We start from the raw sequence: 22,744 nt of genomic DNA, 5'->3' as shown, positions 1-22,744 counted from the left end.
ACTGAGGGGGGCACTTGACGGGATGAGCACTGGGTGTTATTCTGTATGTTGGCAAATTGAACACCAATAAAAAATAAATTTATTATTAAAAAAAACCCTAAACACTGAAACAGACAAATCCAAAATTATAGTTGAATTATAGTTAACAATACTGTATCACATATTTGAAAATTGCTAAGAGAATAAATCTTGAAAGTTCTTATCATGAGATAAAAAAAATTTGTGGGGTGCCTGGGTGGCTCAGTTGGTTACGCATCTGAGTTTTGATCTCAGCTCAGGTCTTGATCTCAGGGTTGTGGGTTTGAGGCCCACATTGGGCTCATGATAGGTGTGGAACTTACTTTTTTAAAAACATGTATAGTTATATATGGTGACGATGTTAACAAGACATTTAAGAATAATACAAATATTGAATCATTATTTTGTATACCTGAAGCTAAATGCTATTTGTCATTTATAGTTCAAAAAATAATTATAGTTGGAAATTTCAACACTTTTAAAAAAGTAATTGGCTGGAAAATTAAACAGAAAATAATAATATAGAAGATTTGAATATTGTCAACCATTTTGACTTAACTACATTTAGGAAAGACTCCAGCTGATATTACCAGAATACTCATTCCTTTCAAGTATGTGTTGGTAATTTGCCATTGTAGACCATGTTTTAGCTATAAAATAAGTTGTGTAGATTATTGAGATGGCAGTAACAGAGACTGGATTCATACCAGTGCCTGAAATAGCTTAAACAACAACTTGACCCAACATATGAAACCATGGTTTTCAAGAAACTGGAGGTCAGAAAATGAAGGACGGTGATCTCTGAGTGGCCATAAACAAAGGAGGTGAACCCTGTATGTGTTCTTATTCCCTTGTGAGGGCTACACAGCTTTGGTATAAGGAAGGGAAACCCAGGTGGATGCTAATCATCTTCCTGATATGAGAAACCGAGAACAAAACAGCTAGAAGTTTCAGGACAAAATGCTAGTTTTGCCACATTAATAAAACTAAAAAGGGAGTCCAGAAATAGATGCCACACATATATGGCCAATTGATTTCTGACAAAGGTTTTAAAAATTTTTATTTATTCATGAGAGACAGAGGCAGAGACATGGGCAGAGGGAGAAGCAGGCTCCCTTCAGGGAGCCTGATGTGGGACTTGATCCCAGGACCCGGGGATCATTACCTGAGCCGAAGGCAGATGCTCAAGCACTGAGCCACCAGGCTTCCCGATAAAACTTTTTTTTTTTTTTTTCCTGACAAAACTTCTTAACTAGGACACAAAAGCATGAACTAAAGAAGAAAAAATATTAAAATTTTTATCTTCAAGAGCCAGTGTTAAAAAATAGGTAAGCTACAGAGAAAAAATACTTGATAAGCACATATTTGAGAAAGAGCTGTAATTAGACCATGTGAAAAATTCTTCAACTCAGTAAAAGATAAAGTAATGAGCAAAATTTTTGAAGAGACTGTTCACTAAATAAACATACGAATGACAAAACAATACAGGAAAATTATTGTCATTTGTCATTAAGGAAACGCATGCTCAAACCACAATGAGGTCTATCTACATGTGCATTAGATTGGCTAAAATTAAAAGAATACTGACAATATCAAGTGTCAAAAAGGATAGTGGAGCAAGCAACTCAAACTCTCATATGTTGTTACTGGGAATGCAAATTGTACATTTGGAGAATATGTTTAAAATATTATCTTGCATGATTAGAAATCTCTTCTATGCAGTTAAAACTTTTTGGAAAAAAGTACAGTCATATTGGGAAACACTTTAGAGATTTCTTATAAAGTTTAACGTATGGCCCAGGAGTGGCATCCTAGAAATTACTCAAGAGAAATGAGAAAGTATGTCCTCAAAACTACTTTGTAGACATGGGCACCTGGGTGGGTTATTCAGTCAAGGATCTGACTCGTGATTTTGGTTCAGGTCATGATTTCAGGGTTGTGAGATTGAGCCCTGCATTGAGCTCATGCTGAGTGTGAAGCCTGCTTAAGATTCTCTCTCTCTCTCTCCTCCTCTTTCTACAACACCTCCTTCTGCTGCCAGATTGCATCCTCTCTCTGAAAACAAAAACAACTTTGTAGACAGATGTTCACATAAGTCTTATTCATAAAAGTTACAAACTAGAGAAAACCCAAATGCCCATCATCTGAAGGATGGATAAGCAAATTGTGTATATTTATATAGTAAAACAATATTCAACAATAAAAAACTCAAAATGCTGATACATGAAATATCATGGATGAAACTCAAAAACATTTTACTAAATGAAAGAAGCCAGACGCAAAAGAATACATACCAGTTGTAGATTTTCACTGATGTAAAATTCTTGGAAAGGTAACACTATAGTGACAAAAAGCATTTCGGTGCCTACTGATACCTCGAGCAAAGGGGAGATGATAGCAACCATGGTGTTGGTAACAAGGCTGTATATGTTTGGCCAAACTCCTCAGACTATACGCTTAAAATATGTGAATTTTATCTTACATAAAATTTACCTCAATTCAACTGATTTACAAGAGGGGGAATTGGGAAGGGCAAAAGAAAGTGAGGATGCACCACCTTGGAGGAGACATGAACAAAGGGAAGCAAAGTGTTAGACTGGTGCAAAACCCTAAGCACCAAACTCATTTAATGCTTTGGGTTTGCAGGTCCCAACAATCAAAATAATAGACTATTTTAACCACTTAATCAGACTTTATCTAATTGAAGACCCAAAGCATTTATTCTTAATTGAAATAATATCCTTTATGATAATGATCATATGGAAATAAAGTCACTAGACCATTTAATTTCCAGATTTTGTCAATATCTTGCAGGCCCTATTTGGCAACATACTTTCATTAACTTAATCTTTTTAAAAATAGCATTTTATCAAACATTGAAGCAAATTTTAGATGAAAATTTTTGATAGAGGTGGCCTTAGAAAATGAACTAGATGTCTCTTAACTTTTATTTATTGTAATTCATTAGAAAGTTTCTTTAAGCCTATTTTAATTATTCAACTGGTTATAAATAATGAATATATATTTTGTTGTCAGGTACATGGGGGATTTCTAGCAAATTATTTACCCCTGGCAAGGGAGAGGCCTTTGGAGAATATGTTTAAAATATTATCTTGCATAATTAGAAATCTCTTCTATTCAGTTAAAGCTTTTTGAAAGGGCTGCTAGAAAGTAACCACGCAGTAACACAGACAAAGAGAATTAAAATCTTTCTCAATGAAAAGGGCATCAAAATGTTCTCACCCTTAAATACAAATTTATTCAGAAAACAAGTACCAAATGTCTAGGTTAGGGATTAGGCAAATAACGATGAAAGAGGCTCTTGTGAAAAGTCATTATTAGGGTGCCAACCATCCTGGTTTTCTGAAGGCTGAGGAGTTCCTCGGGATGCAAGACTTTTAGTGTTAAATCTGAGACAGTTTAGACACAGAGACATAAACATGTGGAGACAGAGGAATAATTATGATGAAACATCATGCGTGTTTTGATAGCTTTGATAGAAATCTATCTGTCCGTGTTGGATACATAGGCCAGATTCTAGTCTATTCAATGCTCACATCTAGGGGATAGTCCATGAAACCAGCAGGCAAATTGTCTCCCTCCTAGTCTGCAAATTTCCCTGCTTCCCCTTGCACAATTTGTGACCGACCCTATGGTGAGGAGTACAGAGTCTTCATCGAGGCTCTCTGGTGGAAACCGGCAGGCTCTCATGGGGCCTGGACCTGGGAAGCTGATATTAGGACAACTTCTAGGTCCTCAGCCTTCATCTCATTTGAAGGTGACCCTATTTTATCATTCTGGACTTCTTTATTTCTTTGTGTCTCTCTAAGTACCCTTCCGTCTCCATTCTGGAACTCTGGGAAAGGATGTCTTAGACTCCTGGACAGGTACCTCCAGGAAGGTGGGGGGAATGGGGATGGGGTCATCTTGCAAACAGACACAAAGCATGAAACCGACCCCTAGAAAAGACGTGTGCTACTTTGCCATGGAATGCACCGTTCTTTCCCTCAGGTACTTGCATTCCCCACTGTGCCATCTCTACTCAGTATTTCCCATCAGAGAGTAAGAAGGTACTTCCCTTCAGCACCTTTGGGAGGCCTGGCTTACTTTGTCTTTTATATCGTCTGTTTTCTAGAAGGAAGAATATGACCCTGATGGATGCTGGGAAAGCTTAGCCACACAATTCTCCATGTTTATATGCAAGCTGCACTTCTTTAAATCTTAAAATTCTGCTTAGAAGAACTAATTTGTGCATGGTCTCTTTTATCCATTGGCAAAAATTATTGAAAAAAAAAAGATTGCTTCATAAGAAACAAAGAAAATAAGGTTTTGACACCTTTTAGTCAATATACCTCTATCCCTCCTCTCTTTCTTTGCTGTGCAGACATGGCTTTTCCTCTTCTTATAATGACTTCTGAGCCCTGAGAGATCCATAAATGACTTATGTTAAAATGCTGAATTTCCATTTACTCCAGTCCTTGAGTCTGGGCAGCAGCACGGGGGAAGGAAATACATGGTACGGATGCAGACGCATCTGGGCTTGAATCTTGACTGTGTCCTTTTCTCACTGTAATAACAATAACAATAATAGTCATTAAATGAACAACAGTAATAACGGTTAACTGTGGTGTTACCATTTATTGTTGACTGTGTGTCAAAACCTATGCTAAGTTCCCCAACTTCATTACCTAATTTGAACCTAGCCAGTGAAGGTTAAGTATTAGCATGCCTGTATTCTAGATGAATAGAGTCTTGCATCAGGAATCTTCATTATATCACATAGGTAGCAATTATGTAAGTGTCCGTTACCTCATCCATAAAATGCTCAACATAATATGACAGTAGGTATCCTATTGTGGAGTTTTGGATTAGAATGCCAAGCACATGTATTACACAGAATGAGATAGAACGGAAGTTTTATTTGGTTCTTTGAGTTTTGGTTTTCCTTAGATAAAACTCAAGATCCCTGCTTTCTAACATAATTCAACTGCTACTTTGCATTGGCCTGGCCACAACGTGATATTTATGATGAGCTTGCTTTCTGGAGCTGCTCTGTAGGAGGTTGCTGATCTTAGAGTTCTTTCTTCATATTGCTTCTGAATTTATCTTCACAGATTTGGGTGAAAAACCTTCTTCTCCTTATGTTTCTAAGTTAGTAATGCTGTAGCAAAAACAAACAAAAAAATAGACCTTAAAGATGAAGGACTAAATTTTCACGTATACATTTTCACTAAACAGGGTATTCTTGATAGAATTAAACTCATAGCTAACAAGGGATGTTTGGTAATTATAGTATATTATGGATATTTTATTTTGGTTTCTTTTGAATTTTGTTTACAATATACTTAAAATCAGTCATAAAGAGGATAGAAAAGAAAAGGTGGTTTGCATTGTATTCTACTTTTATGTTTTTTATATATGAGTAATATTTATTGTTTCTTCCAAAACTGTATCCTACATTTTTTTCACATTTTTAATATTTATTTCGTTTCTTCCAAAACTGTATCCTACATTTTTTTTTCATTTGTAGAAACACCTAGAAACAAAATAAGATATATTCATGGTACTTTAGGTGATTAGGAAACAAGAGATTGTCCAAGCCACTGTCCAAGCTTGGGAGCTTCTATTTTCTTGGTGTTCAAACTCCTTTGGCAAGTTTAAGGAAGACTTTTAAAGCTTTTTTTTTTTTTTTGTCTGAAATAATATATTCTCATTTAAAAACATTTGACCCATATAAACATATGACTCAGATGTAAACATAAATACAACCTCCTATTTCCCAATCACTTATCTAGATTATCACTTTTATCAACTGGAGTATTTCATCATCATCCTCCTATTAACATATATGTTACTTTAAACATTTTCATAGCAGCAGGACAATATAATATTTCATGGATTCTTAATACTAAGGAAGACCATGTCAGAATAATTTAAGAGTTTTTTTTTTTTTAATCTTCATAGTACCCCTTATACCACATACCTCCCCTCCCCACATACACTGCCAGCCCTCTTAAGGATTTGATGCTTTGCTCAAGGGGCACTTGAACATCTCAGATGAATATAACTCCCACTGTGAGTCATCATTACTAATGAAGTTAGTTAAGGAATATGTTCCTTAACTCTGTTGAGGCTGGAAGAGAGTAGGAAATCACCAAAGTAAAAGAAAGAGCAGAAGTCTTCTAGTCAAACATATCTAATTTTAGACCTCAGCTCTCTCTTGGTAGGAAAGTCAAGACCTAGGAAGCATCATGTTTGTTTAACAGACTTCTCACTATGTGATGATGGACAAAGTCCTTATTCTTCCCTGATCTTCAGTTTCCCCATTAGTAAGAATTGGTAAACTAGTACACAGCTCATAAAATAGTTGTAAAAACTGAATGAAAACAGTCTTTAGAAACTCCTAGCTCAGAACCTGGAAGAGCATGGATAGGCACTCTTTTTTTTTTTTTTTTTTTTTTGAGTTCAATTTGCCAGCATGGATAGGCACTCAACATGACTTCTGTTTGAGCTGGGTCTCAAATAGTCACTTCATCCTGTCGACTCGTCTTCCCAAGTGAACACACATAAACAGAAAATTTTTCAAAAGATCACTTTATTGCCACGCAACATTACACATGCTAGAAAAGATTTGCACTGAGTAGTTTCCTGAGGGGAAAAAGTCAAAGTCAAAAATTTTAAGAGCTAGAAAGGAAGAGGAGAATTGTTCATGGAGGTAATAGCAACTGATGATTAGATAATGACTGAAAATGAGCTCAAAGTGTAGGGCAAATGAATCTATAGGTCTGTACATGATTGGTTAAACAAGTCTCATTGTTCTTTGGCCTAGAAAAAAAAATCTTCACTTACATTCAGTAACTATCTGACTTAGCACAATTACTAAGATCATGGTTCTTTCAGAGCATTAGTGTTAGAACAGTTGATGTGAAGTACAACGTTCAGCAAGCAATACTAGTGATATTATAAATCCAAAGTGTTCATTTTACATTCCCCCTCTATCTATGCAGGAATCCCCTCAGTAATGCAGAAGGACGTGCTTATCCAACACAAACACCCAAAGTCCATCGGCTCTGAATCAGTTTAATTAATCATCAACAAATAGGACAAAATTCCATTAGCTAAAGTTGTATATTAACTAAGACAAAACCTGTATGAAAGAATAGTTACATATTAAACAGAAATTTCTCTAAAAGTGTATTTACTGACTCTTCTTCAGGGCTCCTTATTTGAAAAGAATTTGGGCTGGAAAGTGTTACTTTCTCTGACACACCAACACATCACTCTTTCCCAAACAAGTGACTCAGTGTAATCTTTGCCACAAGCCTTTATGATTTGCATATTATGTAACTCTTATATTTATCTTCCTTCATAAATATTTCAAAACTTACAGAATTCCTTTAGTCTCCTCCCCTCCTCAATGGGGAGTGTTGACTTGAACATATGGCCCCCACAGAGATGAGCTCTTTGAAATCAGAAAACATTTTAATCTTTGCATTCCCAGCACCTAACACCATGTCATTCACATTGAATGAAGTAGCTACCCTGATGTTGAATGCTGGTAGAGGATTTGGTTGGGTCTTGAGAGAATGCAACTTGTTTGGAATAACCAATGTGGAAATGGAAAGGAAAGTTAATCGGGAGCAAGTTACTGAACAGTATTAGTGGAAGTTTGAGGCCACTCTTATTTTCTCCCTGGGAATTCTATGTAAATTATAGAAAAATAAAATTATCATGGGGGGATTTCATGAAGAAAAAAATCACACGATTTGTTAATTCTGATTAATATTTTGATTTTGTCGTGGTTTTTCTTTTAACTCTTTAGATATGATTTCCTGTCGAGATGGACAATAGACAGACTTGATGCGCTATCAAGTAATTGAAGTGTTGATTATACTTTAACCCAAATGCACTATTTATCAAAGTCCTCTCAGCTTTCTTGAATGATTTATTATGCCCAAAGTAAATCTGTGTCCCAGATGGAACTAAGTATGGAAAGACAAGCTGATGTCAGTACGTTCCCTGAGAATAGTTAGAAAAGGACAGATACAGGTGGGTAAAAAGAGATGCAAGTCCTGGAAGTTCAAGAGATTTTTTTGAATAAAATAAATGGTGACACTCTATGGATGTAACCAGCTCCTATGGATTCCTACTTCTCATTGATTTGCCGACTTAAGAATAATGACCTCAGAGCCATTCCCCTTTAAAGGGGAAAGGAGAAAAAATGAGTGGGAAATATCAGAAAGGGAGACAGAACATGAAAGACTCCTAACTCTGGAAAATGAACTAGGGGTGGTGAAAGGGGAGGTGGGCGGGGCGTGGGGGTGACTGGGTGATGGGCACTGAGGTGGGCACTTGACGGGAAGGATGAGCACTGGGTGTTATTCTGTATGTTGGCAAATTGAACACCAATAAAAAATAAATTTATATATATATATACCTCAGAGCCAGAGAATCAAGGCTAAAATGATAGCTTTGGAAATATATAACCGTGTGACCTTGGGAAAGAAAGAAACCTTTCATAATATTAGTTCCTATGTTCTAGTGTCAGTATGAGAACCAAGTGAGGCAATGTATTTAAAGTGATATGATGATGAAGTCACACATTTTAAATTCAGCATGAAATTTTCTTGCTCCAGAAGTAGACTCTTATGGCCTTTGACCAATTAAAACCTTGGGTCCCTTAGCAATCCAAACAACTCACATTTTATGATACTCTCATTTTATTTTATTTTTTATTTTTTTATTTATTTTTTATTTTTTTAAAGATTTTATTTATTTATTCATGATAGTCACAGAGAGAGAGAGAGGCAGAGACACAGGCAGAGGGAGAAGCAGGCTCCATGCACCGGGAGCCCGATGTGGGATTCGATCCTGGGTCTCCAGGATCGTGCCCTGGGCCAAAGGCAGGCGCCAAACCGCTGCGCCACCCAGGGATCCCTGATACTCTCATTTTAAAAGATAGTTTCCAGGTCTCGTGGATCTTAACTACTTCTGTGTGGTACTAACACATGACTTTCTATCAGCGTCCTTTTGCCAGCACTAGGTCCATAACCTCGCTTAACCTCAAGAGAAGGGATCTAAAAATTGCAAGCGCACATGCCTAGTGAACAGTGAATGTCTCTTGACACTGCTTTTTGATTTTGTATGACCGTAGCAAGTTACTTAATCTTTTTAATCCTAATTATTTACCTGTAACCTGAAGACAGGGATAAGTGAGTATTTAACATGTACTTATGGAGGAGGACTACTGGCTTCACTCCATCCTATTGAATGAACTTGTACAAGTTTCTGAACTTTCCTCTGCCTCAGTTTTTCTCTCTCGTGTGACAATAATACTTTGGAATTAAATAAGATTTAATTTTTTTTTTTTTTAGTCCACTTGCTTCGATCAGAGTAAGTGCTCAAAAACTATTAGCTCTCTCCGTGATTATTGTATAATTTTAACATAATTGGCATTATTCATGGATAAGTTCAATTGTAGCAAGATAATAAAAGCAATATAAAATACACATGACCATATCTATCTTACTTTGTAAAAGCTCTCAGTACCTTCAAAATATTTGTTGATTCTCCTCCACTCTGAGATTTGTTATTTGAAGCATATCCTGAAATTCTTGTAATTTATTATGGCCTTTTCTTTAATAGTTAAAGTATTCTTCACCTAGTAACTGTGCAAAAAGTGTCTGTTCACTGACTGCCTGGCAGCATAAGAAGGCTGTTGGATATGACAAAATTTGCAGACAATACAGTTCTTTGTACTTTTACTAAGTATAATCGTATCTGGCCAGCCAATGAAGTGATAGCCTGAGCAGTAAAATATGTGTTTGGGAAGTTAGATAACACCTTACGATGGTGCCAAACGTGGGTGTAAATTTCAGGAGCTGAATATTTCAAGTATATCTAGTGTGTTGCCAAGTCAAGAGAGCAGAAGGGAACCATCATGGGAAGAAAGACTATTTTGCTTCTGATCATGGGGGTCTTCTGGGCATATTATATATATATTCCTCTCCCAGATAATATTGAAGAGTCATGGAAACTACTGTGCATGACCACGTATTGGAAAATTCTAACAGATTTGGTAAGTATAGAGTTTTATTGGCTCTGAATATTTAACATTTTAATCAGGAGAAAATAATTATTTGCATTATTGTTTTTATAAAAATTTCTACTGTTTTGGAAATTTTGTTCTTATTGCTTGCTTGCTGATGCTAACACCTTTTTTTTTTTTTTTAATTTTAACTATTTAATGCAGATCCCTAACAGAATGAGTAGAGGAAGTAGTCAAGTAGCTTTCATTTAAAATTTTAAAAGACATAATCATTTAAATATTAAAAGACAGGAAGACAAAAAAATCTTATTCTGAGCCACAATGCAGTGCTTTTTTTTAAAATATGAACTTCAGAAATAAAAAGATTGAACAGTGTTGTGATTAGCTACAGAATTCTATGCGATAATCTTGTATTCTGACATGAAAATGCATTTGTATTGAAATATTTGTAAACAAGTCAGCTGGCAAAAAGCCAAGGGAAACTGGATGCACACAATTTCCAGTTGTAAAAGTGTGAGCTACTAAGGTAACAGGGTAGCTGGTTGGCTGACTGCCCATGGTGTCCAAGCTGCCTCTCGAAGATCTGTGGTTCTTTTCTAATAAGGCTCATTCTGTGAAATTGAAACCATTCTTTAAACTCTCCTGTAGACATCTCTGTAGTAAATTGCTTTCTGTGGCAAAAAGCAAAACAAAATAAAACATAAAATGAAATAAAAGTAAGTCAAGGACAGTTAGCCTGGGTATTCAACCTCTGGCTCATTATTTCTTTCCTTGCATATTTTTTTTAAGTTGTTTTTGTTTTTGTTTTTGTTTTTTTAAGCTCTCTTCTGGAATTGAGTGTAGCTCTGAATAAGTGCAAGGCATGTCTTACTTTCATTTTCTTTTTAGTGATTTGATCACTTGTAATAATTTTGCTAGCACATATGTTGTTAGATTTGGGTCAGTTTCACTGGAATAGAGTTTCAAGTCTTATTTTTTCTAAGTTATTCTTGAATTATATTTAAAATATTTATTTTGGAAAAGAATTTCAAAAAATAGAATATTTTCATTCATAGTTTTGTTTTCTTTTATTATTTAGATTAATTATATGTACATATATACTTACACATACAAATACATATACGGTCGTCTTTGTATATTTCTAAAACGATGTCATTTTTTTCTCCTAGTACTTTTTCATCTTTTTCTACATTTTCCCCTCTTTTTGTTTTTCTCATTTCTATCATATATAATACCTTGGGCTTCTTTTAATTTGATGTTTACTTCTGAAATTATTTTATCTTTCTTATATTCCTTTTCTAATTTCTACCAGTACCAGATTTTAGTCACCCTTCCTTTTGACAAGTGATCACCTCCAAATATCTTTCTATATCTTCCATGAATATGTGTATTTTCTCCTTTGTGATATTTCTTCTTACATAATTTAAAAAATCCATTCTGCAATATTGTGTAATGTATTTCATCCACTTTGAAGCAACTTGTTTCTAATTTGTTTTCTTCATGTGTTGGAAACTGTTATTTTTCTTATAGTACCTAGTACCTTTCATGAATATCATATATATACAACTTTTGTATTATTTCTATTTGACTGAGATGGCTTTTATTGGACAAACTATTACAGGAATGTCCTGGAGAACAGAGGTAGGGTCAATATATTTTTTTTCTTTCAGTTTTTGTGCTATGACACAAAATTGCTAAGTTTATACATATATATTTATTCTCTTAAGAATGAAAGAGTCTCACCAAATCAGAGATTCCCACTAGCAGGATTAAAACATTATAAGGCTTGACAGTGGGAGAAGTAAAGAAAGTCAGAAATTACCCAGGAAGGTTTAGAGGTAACCGGTATCTTTGTCATTATTGATTTGTTGTTTTCTCTCTTGTTCTATGTGGTTTTCTACAGAAGAAAAATGTAGATTTACCTTAAAGCCTTCACTCCTTTTTTTTAAAGAAAAAAATGAGTTTATTTATTAAATACATCAGATTACCATAGAATGTGACATCTTTCCAAACCTCTGTGAAGTCCATCACACATTGATGAAGTAGCCAGTTTTTTGCCAATCCTCTTTTCCTCCACCAAAAAGAAAAAAAACCAACAGTTTCTCAGTTGAATTTAATGCCATCGGGTCATATTTTGTGCTTCGCCAATCAATTTGAACTTCAGATAAAGAGTAGTAATTCAAACTTTTGATAATTCGGAGATGAAGATAAATGGAAGCCATTGAATACAATCAACTGTCAACTTGTTTGTGGTGCAGCATTATGTCCTGGAATAGAAATATCAAATATAGTTAACTAATATGCCAACTCTAATAGATTTCTCAGCATTACCTTGAAAGGACTAGGAGATTGCATTGAGTCTTGGTAATAAATAACATTATTGTCAAATAACATAATACTGTCAGACCCACCGGGGTGAGGGATTACAAGCATTTGTGAAAAGTGTTTTCCACCATTATACCAGAATGTAAGGTTTTCCTTAGCTGCACTGAGACAACTGGAAGCTTCCTAGGTTTGAGGCCATTTTTAAAAATACCAGGTTTATCATCTCTGTTCTTTGTCTATATTTGGCATTGATTCCTCTAGCCCTGCTGACTTCTTTTTGCTACAGTGGCCTCAAAGATAACCCTAGTTGGCCTTTAGGGGGTGAGGACCAATGGTCATTTCAGTTTCCAAGTTGCCAAATGCGTATCCTTCCTATGCAAAACCCTAACTTGGGTGCAGCCAATGACATAGGTACTGTTTCTTAACTTTGAATGATCAGAAATTCAATTTTATTATTTTTCCTTCAGGAGCTAGATCTATCTCTGTATGACAGATTAAGATACAAGAAATAATTTTGTCCATAAATTGAAGGATATAAATTCTAGAGTTGGTCAGAATTTTCCTTCTTTGTTATCTGATATTTCAAATTTACATAAAAAATTCCTTTTAAGGGTATAGAGTTATACAAAGAGAGTAAGTGATCTGAGAAGATATGTCTGTTAAGCTACTGCTCTCATTCATCACAGTTCACTAAAGGAAAGACAATTAAAGAAACCATAAAACCTTTGTGATTCAACTCAGACTCCAAGGACACTGTACAATATTTTTAACACATTGGTAACTTCTTAGTCCTTTTCATTTTTTAAAAAAATATTTTATTTATTTATTCATGAGAGATAGAGAGAGGCAGAGACACAGGCAGAGGGAGAAGCAGGCTCCCTGTGGGGAACCCGATGTGGGACTCGATCCCAAGACCCTGGGATCACGACCTGAGCTGAAGGCCAATGCTCAATCACTGAGCCCCCCAGGGGCCCCATAGTTTTTTGTATATATTTATTACACTTCCTAGTCGGATCCAAAAGCTTGTAAGATTATAAAGTCTCATCTTACAAAATTTTATACTTAGTACTGTCTTACACAGCATGGTATAATTACTATTTTTTTTTAACAATTCTCATCTTGTATAACATAGATAATTTTCTATCATTTTAAAAATATTTATTTGAACTAACCAGTCTCATTCTTAGCAGATAAAATACTTGGGTCTGGTGATTTATGTTTTAAAAGAGGGACTTATATTTTCTCTATTTGACTTTGATTTAAAGCCAGAGGGCCAACTAAATTAGCATCATTTACTTTTGTGACAACTACTTTGTGTCATAGGTTGTACAAAGTTTTAAGTTCTAATTTGTAAAAATTAAATAAATATATGCTTATAATCTATTACTTTTCTATGTTGACATTTAAAGTCAGCAGCCCTGATGTTTATGGGATTCCTTCAAACATTTTTGTTAATTGGTTGGAATGCTGTACAAAAATCATACCCAGCAGAAACATGGAGGATATTATTCAATGCTCTGTATAAATAATGTAGAAATAAAGAAGACAGAAGATGGTACACTGGAGGCAGGAGTCTCCATCCCTTGCATAGTTGTAGGGAGGAGCAGGTAAGAGACAGCAAAGTGTTGGGGCGCATGGTCAGCATATGTGACACTGTCTGTGTGGGAAGTATATGCAGAATATGGACAAGGCTTGAGCATACTTGTAGCAAGAATGATTGGTCTCCCATAGCCTTTTAAACATGGACTAGGTGGGACGCCCGGGTGGCTCAGCAGTTGAGCACCTGCCTCTGGCTCAGGGTGTGATCCCGGATTCCACATCGAGCTCCTTGAATGGACCCTGTTTCTTCCTCTCCCTGTGTCTCTGCCTCTCTCTCTCTCTCTGTGTGTGTGTGTGTGTGTGTCTCTCATGAATAAATAAATAAAATATTTAAAAAAATAAGCATGGACTAGGCATTTGCAGTTCACTCTGCATGAAATACTGCCCTCCTGGCTGCAATTGTAACATGAGGGCAGTCATTTGTTGGAAGTGTATATGTTTTGTGATGGGCCAGACCCAACGTGACCAGAGAGTTAAGTTTCTGCCCAATTTCTTATACCATGAAAAGTTCCATGAATACTGAGGGATCTTGGAGGGCTACATCTGCTGTCACCCTCTGTCTTCAATGGGCCTTTTGCAATGATGCTCACTAAGGGACAGAATATTAGCTAATCATGAGTGACACTCGACTCCAGAGTCAGACTTGGGCTTGAGTCCCATATCCAGCACTTATTGCCTGGGTGGACGTGAACAGATCTTTTAACCTCCCCTACCTCAGTGTACTCAACTGAATATCTGGGGATATAGTACTACATACCAGGTCTTACTAAGAATCGAATGGGTACAAGCACAAATCTGGCAAAAATTAAAAAACAACAAGTATAGTGTTATTTATATCTATCTCCATTCAACTGCCTTTGGTATCACTGGATGTTTGCGATTTTACAGCTGGATACAATTGCATGAAAAAAGTTTCCAGCTGAACGTTGGCAATACTGAATAAAATAAATATGGTGAATCATGTTCAAGTCAAATTTCTGTAAAAATACCTGTAAATTTTATAGAGATAGATACAGACAGAGCTAGGGATATGCATATGAATACAGATTTGGACTTGGATTAGACATAGATATTAATAAGATCTATATAAATACATATAATACATTATATACATGTGAATATATGTATTATGAAGCTGTTAGTATTTATCAATCTATCATCAATCTGTTAGTTGATTGCATGGTGTCTTTTATCCTTTCTTTTGATTATAACTGACTTTTTTAAAACTAACTTTTTAACTTCAGGAAAATCTAATAATTCCACAATATCATAACATTGATTTTGGATCAAATTCTACTGCAACATTAGACTAAATAAAACAGGATAATTACTGGAAATGACCTTCAATACGTGAATTAGAAAATTAGAAATGGATTATTATCAGTGCAATTCACAGCTATTTCACAATGCCTACAATTTAAAAATTTTTTAATTTTAATAATTTCTTTGGTCATTATATTTAATGATATATGATATAAACCATTTATTTTGTTGTTAGCTAGTTAGAACACATTAAGCTGCTTGTTAAAACTCTTATAAAGAAAGGAGACCATGTTCTGAAAACAGCTCCCCACAATGCAGCCTCAATAGAGATTCCCAGTATAACTCAGTATAATTCAACCGTAAAGCTTAAGAAGGTTAGTTAGCTTCGAGATAACTTCTAGGTTTTTGTAAATACTCTGTCATTCATTTATTTCAGGCTTTTGATCAAATTGTCTTGACTCTCTTACTAAACCTAAAATTTTTAAACACTCATAATGTACAGATTTAACAGATTAAAAGCACCCATCAGATACTGTCTCCATATTGATCCCCCTCCTCTTCCTACCTGACCACCCTACTCAAAGTCTTTCTTTACTCTGTCTTCTATAATAGGTTCTTTATGTGAATGTCCATTTTTTCCAATGTCCATGAAGGTGAAAATTCTATCACAGGCATCTTGCATCAATACATTTTCTAGCACTGTACTTTGCACACACTGAACCAATGCAGGATATTTTGTGAAATTACATCACGTTCACTTGCACTGAAGAAACTTGCACTCCAGGGACTCCCCTGATGTGGGCCTGGGTCCCTGCACAGACTTCATTGGCATCCTGACTCCTTTATGCTTTCTTCTCTAAGGGACCCCAGGGGGGATTGTTGCTCCTGGAACTTTTAAAAAAAGATTTTATTTATTTGAGAGAGAGAGAGAGAGCCTGAGCAGGGTGAGGGGCAGAAGCAGAGGGAGAAGCAGACAAAGTACACCAAAGTATGATATACTTAAATATGTGTTTGTGTGTATGTGTGTGATGTATATATACTCATACTCACACGTATATTTTTACTCATATACACAGTCATATATATATGCTCATGTATAAACACACACCATATATACATATATGATTAAATACAAATATATTTCTATTTCATTAATACATGTTTATTAAGCAGAGGCAAACATGAGAAGTTTATAGGACAAAAGTGGTGCAGATGACTAGCGAAGGAGTAAGGCATTCTCATTGGGAATTTGTACAAAGTGTTGCCATTGCCTAAAAAAAAAAGCAAGTCAGGATCATTATCGCAGAGAGTGTATAGTTACTTGTAGAAGGGGAATAGGAATATATTTGCTCAAAATCAGAAGTTCCTGAATTCCTAACAAAACTTGCCACCACCTCCCTACCACACCCCTAGTTGCCCCAGACCTTTTGATCACCACTGGATCTGCTCTGGGACAGAGCAGTTTGCAGCAGAGCCTGGACCTGGTGCAGAGCTTTCCTTATCTTTTGTTCCCACTAAAATCCAATGGGCTGAGTTATCAGCCTTACTTGATAAGTAATTGAGAGTATTTTGCTCCCTTAATCTGAAGTGAGTCATGGAGCATTTTGCCCCTTTTTTAGTGGTGAGGATACAAATATAGCAACTTTTTCCTCACTTCGGAGATACTATCTCAAGAAGTCCCAGACTACTGAACACCTAGAAACCAGGGATCCCTGGGTGGCGCAGTGGTTTAGCGCCTGCCTTTGGCCCAGGGCGCGATCCTGGAGACCCGGGATCGAATCCCACGTCAGGCTCCCGGTGCATGGAGCCTGCTTCTCCCTCTGCCTGTGTCTCTGCCTCTCTCTCTCTCTCTCTGTGACTATCATAAAAAAAAAAAAAAAAAAAAAAAAATTAAAAAAAACAAAAAAAAAGAAACCAAAGTAGCAAGTCCCTAAATTTCCATGAAGTTTACTACATGTCCTTTGCCACATATATGACTTACCAAGGCATGCATAGTATTTGCTGTTTCCCAATCACCAGATGTATCAGCTTGATGACACAGTGTTGTGGACCAGTATGATGTCCTGGAATATATGGAAACAGTCAAATCCTTGTAGACCAGATAATGCAGGGAGCAGGAGAGTTCCTAGAGACTTGAAACAAGACAGTGAGGGTGCACTGTCTTCCTTGCTAACTGGTAGAGAAAGAGACAGACTCAAATGAATAGCTGTGTCCTAGAAGCCAGGGGCTCTGTGGATTTGTTCCGTTAAAGAGATCCTATCTGGAGTAGCAGCTACAATTGGATTTACTACCTGATTAAGATAATTATGTCTTTCTCAAATAGTCGCCTGTCCTCTGTATATATCATATAGTTGATACACTCTTTGACAAAATAAAACCAGGCACCAGTTAAAAGGGGTAAGGTCAGATTTTAATCAGTAATATATTATTAGAACAGGATAGTGAGTCAGCATGCTTTGAATTTCAACTTCAGTTTGCACAGAGGTGATTTGGGTATTTTAAAGGGAGAATGGGAGTAGTGAAGGGAGCAAGGGAGGGCTCAGGGATCAGGAAATGAGAAGTGACAAGAGGTTGCTTATTATACATGCATTTCCGGGCACTGGCAATTATGGAAGTTAGAATTCTATCCTTCAGTTCTTACTACTGATTACATCCCACAGGAATGGCTTTTAGGTCCTTGAGAAAGACACTCCTAAATTGTAGGAGATACATTTCAAAGAGGCAGAGAAAGGATTCACCATTGTAAACCCATTTAGTAAATACTCTCAGAAAGGATGATCAGGGGCTTGTCTCTAGGGTGTTGGCTAAGAACAGCAGTACATTTTTGCAATAGCGTTGAGCTTTCTCAGGCAGGCCCTTTAAGGAAATCTAGAGTTATCCTAGGGATGGACCTTGAGCTTGACCTAGTTAATGTTTTAGGTTTGTTAATATGAGAAGAAAGAGGGTGGATGAAGTCCTTAGTCCTTAGTGGATGAAATCCTAGTTTTCATAGGACAACATTGAGGCCCAGTTGAGAAGGGGGCTCAGAAGAGTCAGGCTAGTACTTAGGGAGAGAGAATCTTTGTCATTTTAAGACTTGCAACCGAAATGATGACTTCTAAATTTTTCAGATCTCTTAATTGTGGCAGTAATCTTTGTGATTCCCTGGGACGTATAACTGCTTTTGTTTTACTATTTCAGTAGGGAGGAGCAGTTCAAGGTGTCTCTACCTGGCCCTCACTTCCATGGAGGGCCTCTTGAGTAATCTTTTTTTTTTTTTAATTTTTTAAATTTATTATTTATGATAGTCACAGAGAGAGAGAGAGAGAGAGAGAGAGGCAGAGACACAGGCAGAGGGAGAAACAGGCTCCATGCACCGGGAGCCCGATGTGGGATTCGATCCCGAGTCTCCAGGATCGCGCCCTGGGCCAAAGGCAGGCGCTAAACCACTGCGCCACCCAGGGATCCCCTCTTGATTAATCTTGATTAGTGGAATAAGGAGCCAAAGTAAGGACACTGCCAGTTGCCAAGTATGTCTATTTCAACTATCCATTGAGAGAAACTGGGGAAATAAACACCGCCATGGATATATACACCTAGTGGACCCATTTCAATTTGGAATCAATCTAGAACACTATTTCATACTTGATATCCTTAAGCTTCCACTCTGCTTGTAGGCCATGGTGGCTTTGGAGTCCCCAGGAATTAATAGCACTTCTGAATGAGTGCCTAGTATTCTCTTTCCAAAGTCTGGGCATTCCCCTTTCCCTCAATATTAACTCATCCAAACCAAAGGTCTTGGTTCTCCTGGGGAATGCTAGGAGGAAGATGTATAGTACATTTGTAATAGTTTTGCGTGAGTCTCTCCTGAGGAGACCCTGCCTTTCCTCCATTCAACGAGTCTGAGTCCTTAAATGTCTCACCTCTGGAAATTGGGTAAGAAACCATAATAATGCAGAGTAAGTCAGACTTCAGTCGATTGCCCTGCCATTGTTTTCAGACATCAAGATCATTTTATTGCTGCAGTGATCTCCGAAATTATGTTTCACTTCATCACTGCTGCTCATTCCAGTAACTACATAGGCCTTGTATTTGATAGTTTATCACTGCTATTTGGGTGATAACTTTGGGATTTCATCCTTTCTATTGAAATCAGAAGATCCATATCAATATCACAATCTTCCACTGTCATTTCTGGGCGATAGATGACAATCATTGCAAGTATTTTTACTGAGATTCTAGAGTTCCATTCACCAATACATTTCTCAGTGTCTTAGTATAGAGATTATTTTCTGGACTTGGCTGAAATACACAATATGGGGGTGGGTTGTAGGCTGCAATAATAAATTACATCCAAGATTACTATTTCCCTAAGCCTTTGGCTTTCCTCCCTTACAATACCTGGGAAATTCGGCATCTCATTTTCCTCAAATGCTTCTACTGATGGGCTTGGTTTCTGTTGCTTCGGCTAGGGGAGGCCTGATAGGATTTGGGAGTTTAGGGTGTTCAGTACTCCTGTAGATGTTTCCAGTCTAGTACTCAGAATATCATTTACAAATGAAAGCCAGACCAAGCTTTAACTTCCAACTAAAATAGCTGGCAAGACAGTGACTTCACCTTGCATTGCAATTCTATACTTTGCAAGTTCAAACTTTGGTTCTATTTTCCGACAGAGAGGTAAGAGATGAGATTTCTTTTAGGGAAAGTTTACAGAGTATCCGCTTTACTGACTGATTTGATCAACTAAAGCCTTGAGAATGTATTTCTTCTTTCAGTAACCTTTTAAGTTCAGTCAGTGCTTGAACTCATTTTTTTTATTTATAAATTTATTTTTTATTGGTGCTCAATTTGCCAACATATAGAATAACACCCAGTGCTCATCCCATCAAGTGCTCTCCTCAGTGCCCGTAACCCAGTCACCCCCACCCCCACCCACCTCCCCTTCCACCACCCCTAGTTCGTTTCCCAGAGTTAGGAGTCTCTCATGTTCTGTCTCCCTTTCTGATATTTCCCACTCATTTTCTCTCCTTTCCCCTTTATTCCCTTTCACTATTTTTTATATTCTCCAAATGAATGAGACCATATAATGTTTGTCCTCTGATTGACTTATTATTTTCTTCACAACATTTTATTGCAGCAGCTACTTGGTCTCTCAAAACTCTCCTTTAATAGGAACTGTTACAGGTATTCATTTAATAACTATTTTGCTACTACATTTTGTTCATTAACTGGTTCTATTTTACATTGGCAATGAGACCATTTAGTATCTTTAAAAGATTTTATTTGTTTACTTATTCATGAGAGATCCAGAGAGAAAGAGGCAGATACATAGGGAGAAGCAGGGTCTTGGAGGGAGCCTGATGCAGAACTGGATCTGGGACCCCAGGATCACAACCTGAGCCGAAGGCAGAAGCTCAGCCACTGAGCCACCCAGGAGTCCCCATTTAGTATCTTTAAAGCTAACCAGGTCGTTATCTAATTACAACACATGTCTTAAATGTTCTCCTTTCTGAGAACTCTCCTTCTAGACTATATTCTCTACCAATTATCATTGTGTTAGAATATATATATATATATATATATATATATATATATATAATCAGTAGGAATACATTGAGATTATGGAATGTGAGATATACAACCTTGCAGCACCGAACTGGTAATTTTCAGAACAACCAGAGGCATGGAAAGCCACGTATTTGTCAGTATGCATATAAATACCGACAGGGGCTCAGAGAAAATAATGGCTTTTTCTTTATTTCTGCTCTCACAGTCTTGTAGGAGTGCCTCTTTGTGGCATAATTTCACCTGACATGGAGGTCTGGGAAATGTATTTCCCTGACATGCCTTTTACAGACAAGGTGGAGATGATTCAGTGTTGAAAACAGATAATTTTGCTTATTCCTTTTGTACCTATTTTATCTTCATATGATGGGAAAGGGGTTGACCCAACTCTTTAATCGATCTCCTAGGACCATAGTCCACATGTTTCCACTTTAGGATTGGAAAACAAATCTTTTGATTCTTGGAATTCCAACATGATAGATTCTTCATGGTTTGGCTCACACTCACCTCTTGGGGTCCCTTGTCTTTTATGCATCCTTGGGTGGACCTGATTTAATAGCTTTACTAAGCTACCTGCATTTCTCCAATTGCAGTAGGAATCTTTAAATTTGGCCCAAAGTGAGATTTCCTCCTTTATTTGGCCAAACTCTTGCATAACAGAGTTCACCTACTATTTGAAAACTTCTCCCCAGGTCTCATGTCCAGGCAATTAGAGTTTATCTTCCTATTGACCTTTGCCAAAGTTCATTGTACATGTTTATGATACATGCAGTTATGTTACTTCATGACTGCTTATATATCATTTCTCCCACTTGGCTGAGCTTATTTAGAGTAGGGAACATACCCTGTTTGTCTTTGTACTCAAAGTAGGAAGCATAGAACCTTCCAAGTTGTAATACCTCAATAATTCTTTACTTTTTTTTTAATCTGAGGCAACTATTGTGGTAAAAAGTCTGAATCTCCAGTATTTCTAATTGTGTCATGCAGATTCACCTGTGACAATCTGACACAGGACCATTGGGAGCATGCAACATACTTCTATGTCTGTAAACAACATTGACCTTTGATGTTTATAACCTGGTGTACTCCCCCCCACCTCTTTAGAGTCTGTTTGCTGAACTACTGGGAGTCAACCATTTCATGAACATTTTTATGTTCTTTATGAACCTTCAAGAAGTTCCACCCACATCTGATGAAAATGTCACTGTGATGGAGACAACTTTCAACAATGTTCCTGTCCGTGTATACGTACCAAAACGAAAGCCAGAGAGACTAAGAAGGGGTTTATTTTATATTCATGGTGGTGGTTGGTGTCTGGGGAGTGCTGGTATGTGCCCTTTGTTGAAAATCTTAGTTTATTGTATAGTGTGTGTGTGTGTGTGTGTGTGTGTGTGTGTATTTAAAGATTTTGTTTATTTATTCATGAGAGATCTAGAGAGAGAAGCAGAGAAACAGGCAGAGGGAGAAGCAGGCTCCATGCAGGGAGCCCGATGTGGGACTTGATCCTGGGACTCCAGGATCATGCCCTGGGCCAAAAGCAGGGACTCAACTGCTGAGCCACCCAGGGATCCCCATATAGCATATATTTTATTAAGATGTTGACTTCAGCATATCAGGAAGATATATTTGTTAAACATCCTAGATAATATAACACTTAGGCTGTCTGAAATCCCTTTCTTTGGATCTATGTTAGTTTAAAGGAATTATTTCAGATCTCTTTCTGAAAGAGAATAATGATTTGCTATAGCAAATCTCGGGCCAGAAGGAAAAGTGTCTCATAAGCATTTATTATTTAACTTGTTAATTGCAGAAATAATGGAATGTTATGATGAAAACCAAAATGAAGTACATGGATTAGTGGATATGAAATGAGGAAATGGAGATGATGACTCTAGTCTTTCATTCAGCTTAGACAATAAAGAAATGAAAAAGGTGCTAGATGGAAAA

At 36.8% G+C, this 22,744-nt stretch overlaps 1 protein-coding gene and 1 long non-coding RNA gene across 2 annotated transcripts in view; one reads left to right on the top strand and one right to left on the bottom strand.

Moving 5' to 3' along the window:
- Nucleotides 1-9,814: 9,814 nt before the first annotated feature.
- Nucleotides 9,815-22,744, top strand: part of AADAC (arylacetamide deacetylase) — a 30,682-nt gene continuing 17,752 nt past the window's right edge. Inside the window, exons 1-2 of the mRNA XM_072792263.1 lie at nucleotides 9,815-10,096; nucleotides 21,902-22,124. Of these exons, the coding sequence (XP_072648364.1) occupies nucleotides 9,959-10,096; nucleotides 21,902-22,124 (361 nt within the window). The 5' untranslated portion in view covers nucleotides 9,815-9,958. The remainder of the gene's footprint in view (nucleotides 10,097-21,901; nucleotides 22,125-22,744) is intronic.
- Nucleotides 11,762-17,624, bottom strand: LOC140613820 (uncharacterized). The gene is made up of 2 exons (XR_012014717.1): nucleotides 17,235-17,624; nucleotides 11,762-12,333 (listed from the first exon to the last, which is right to left on the bottom strand). It is a non-coding gene; the product is annotated as an uncharacterized lncRNA (long non-coding RNA).

This window comes from Canis lupus, chromosome 22, assembly GCF_048164855.1.
Source record: "Canis lupus baileyi chromosome 22, mCanLup2.hap1, whole genome shotgun sequence".
Taxonomy (NCBI): Eukaryota; Metazoa; Chordata; class Mammalia; order Carnivora; family Canidae; genus Canis; species Canis lupus.
Note: the sequence above shows the minus strand (reverse complement) of the source record. Positions and strands in the feature narration are given on the sequence as shown.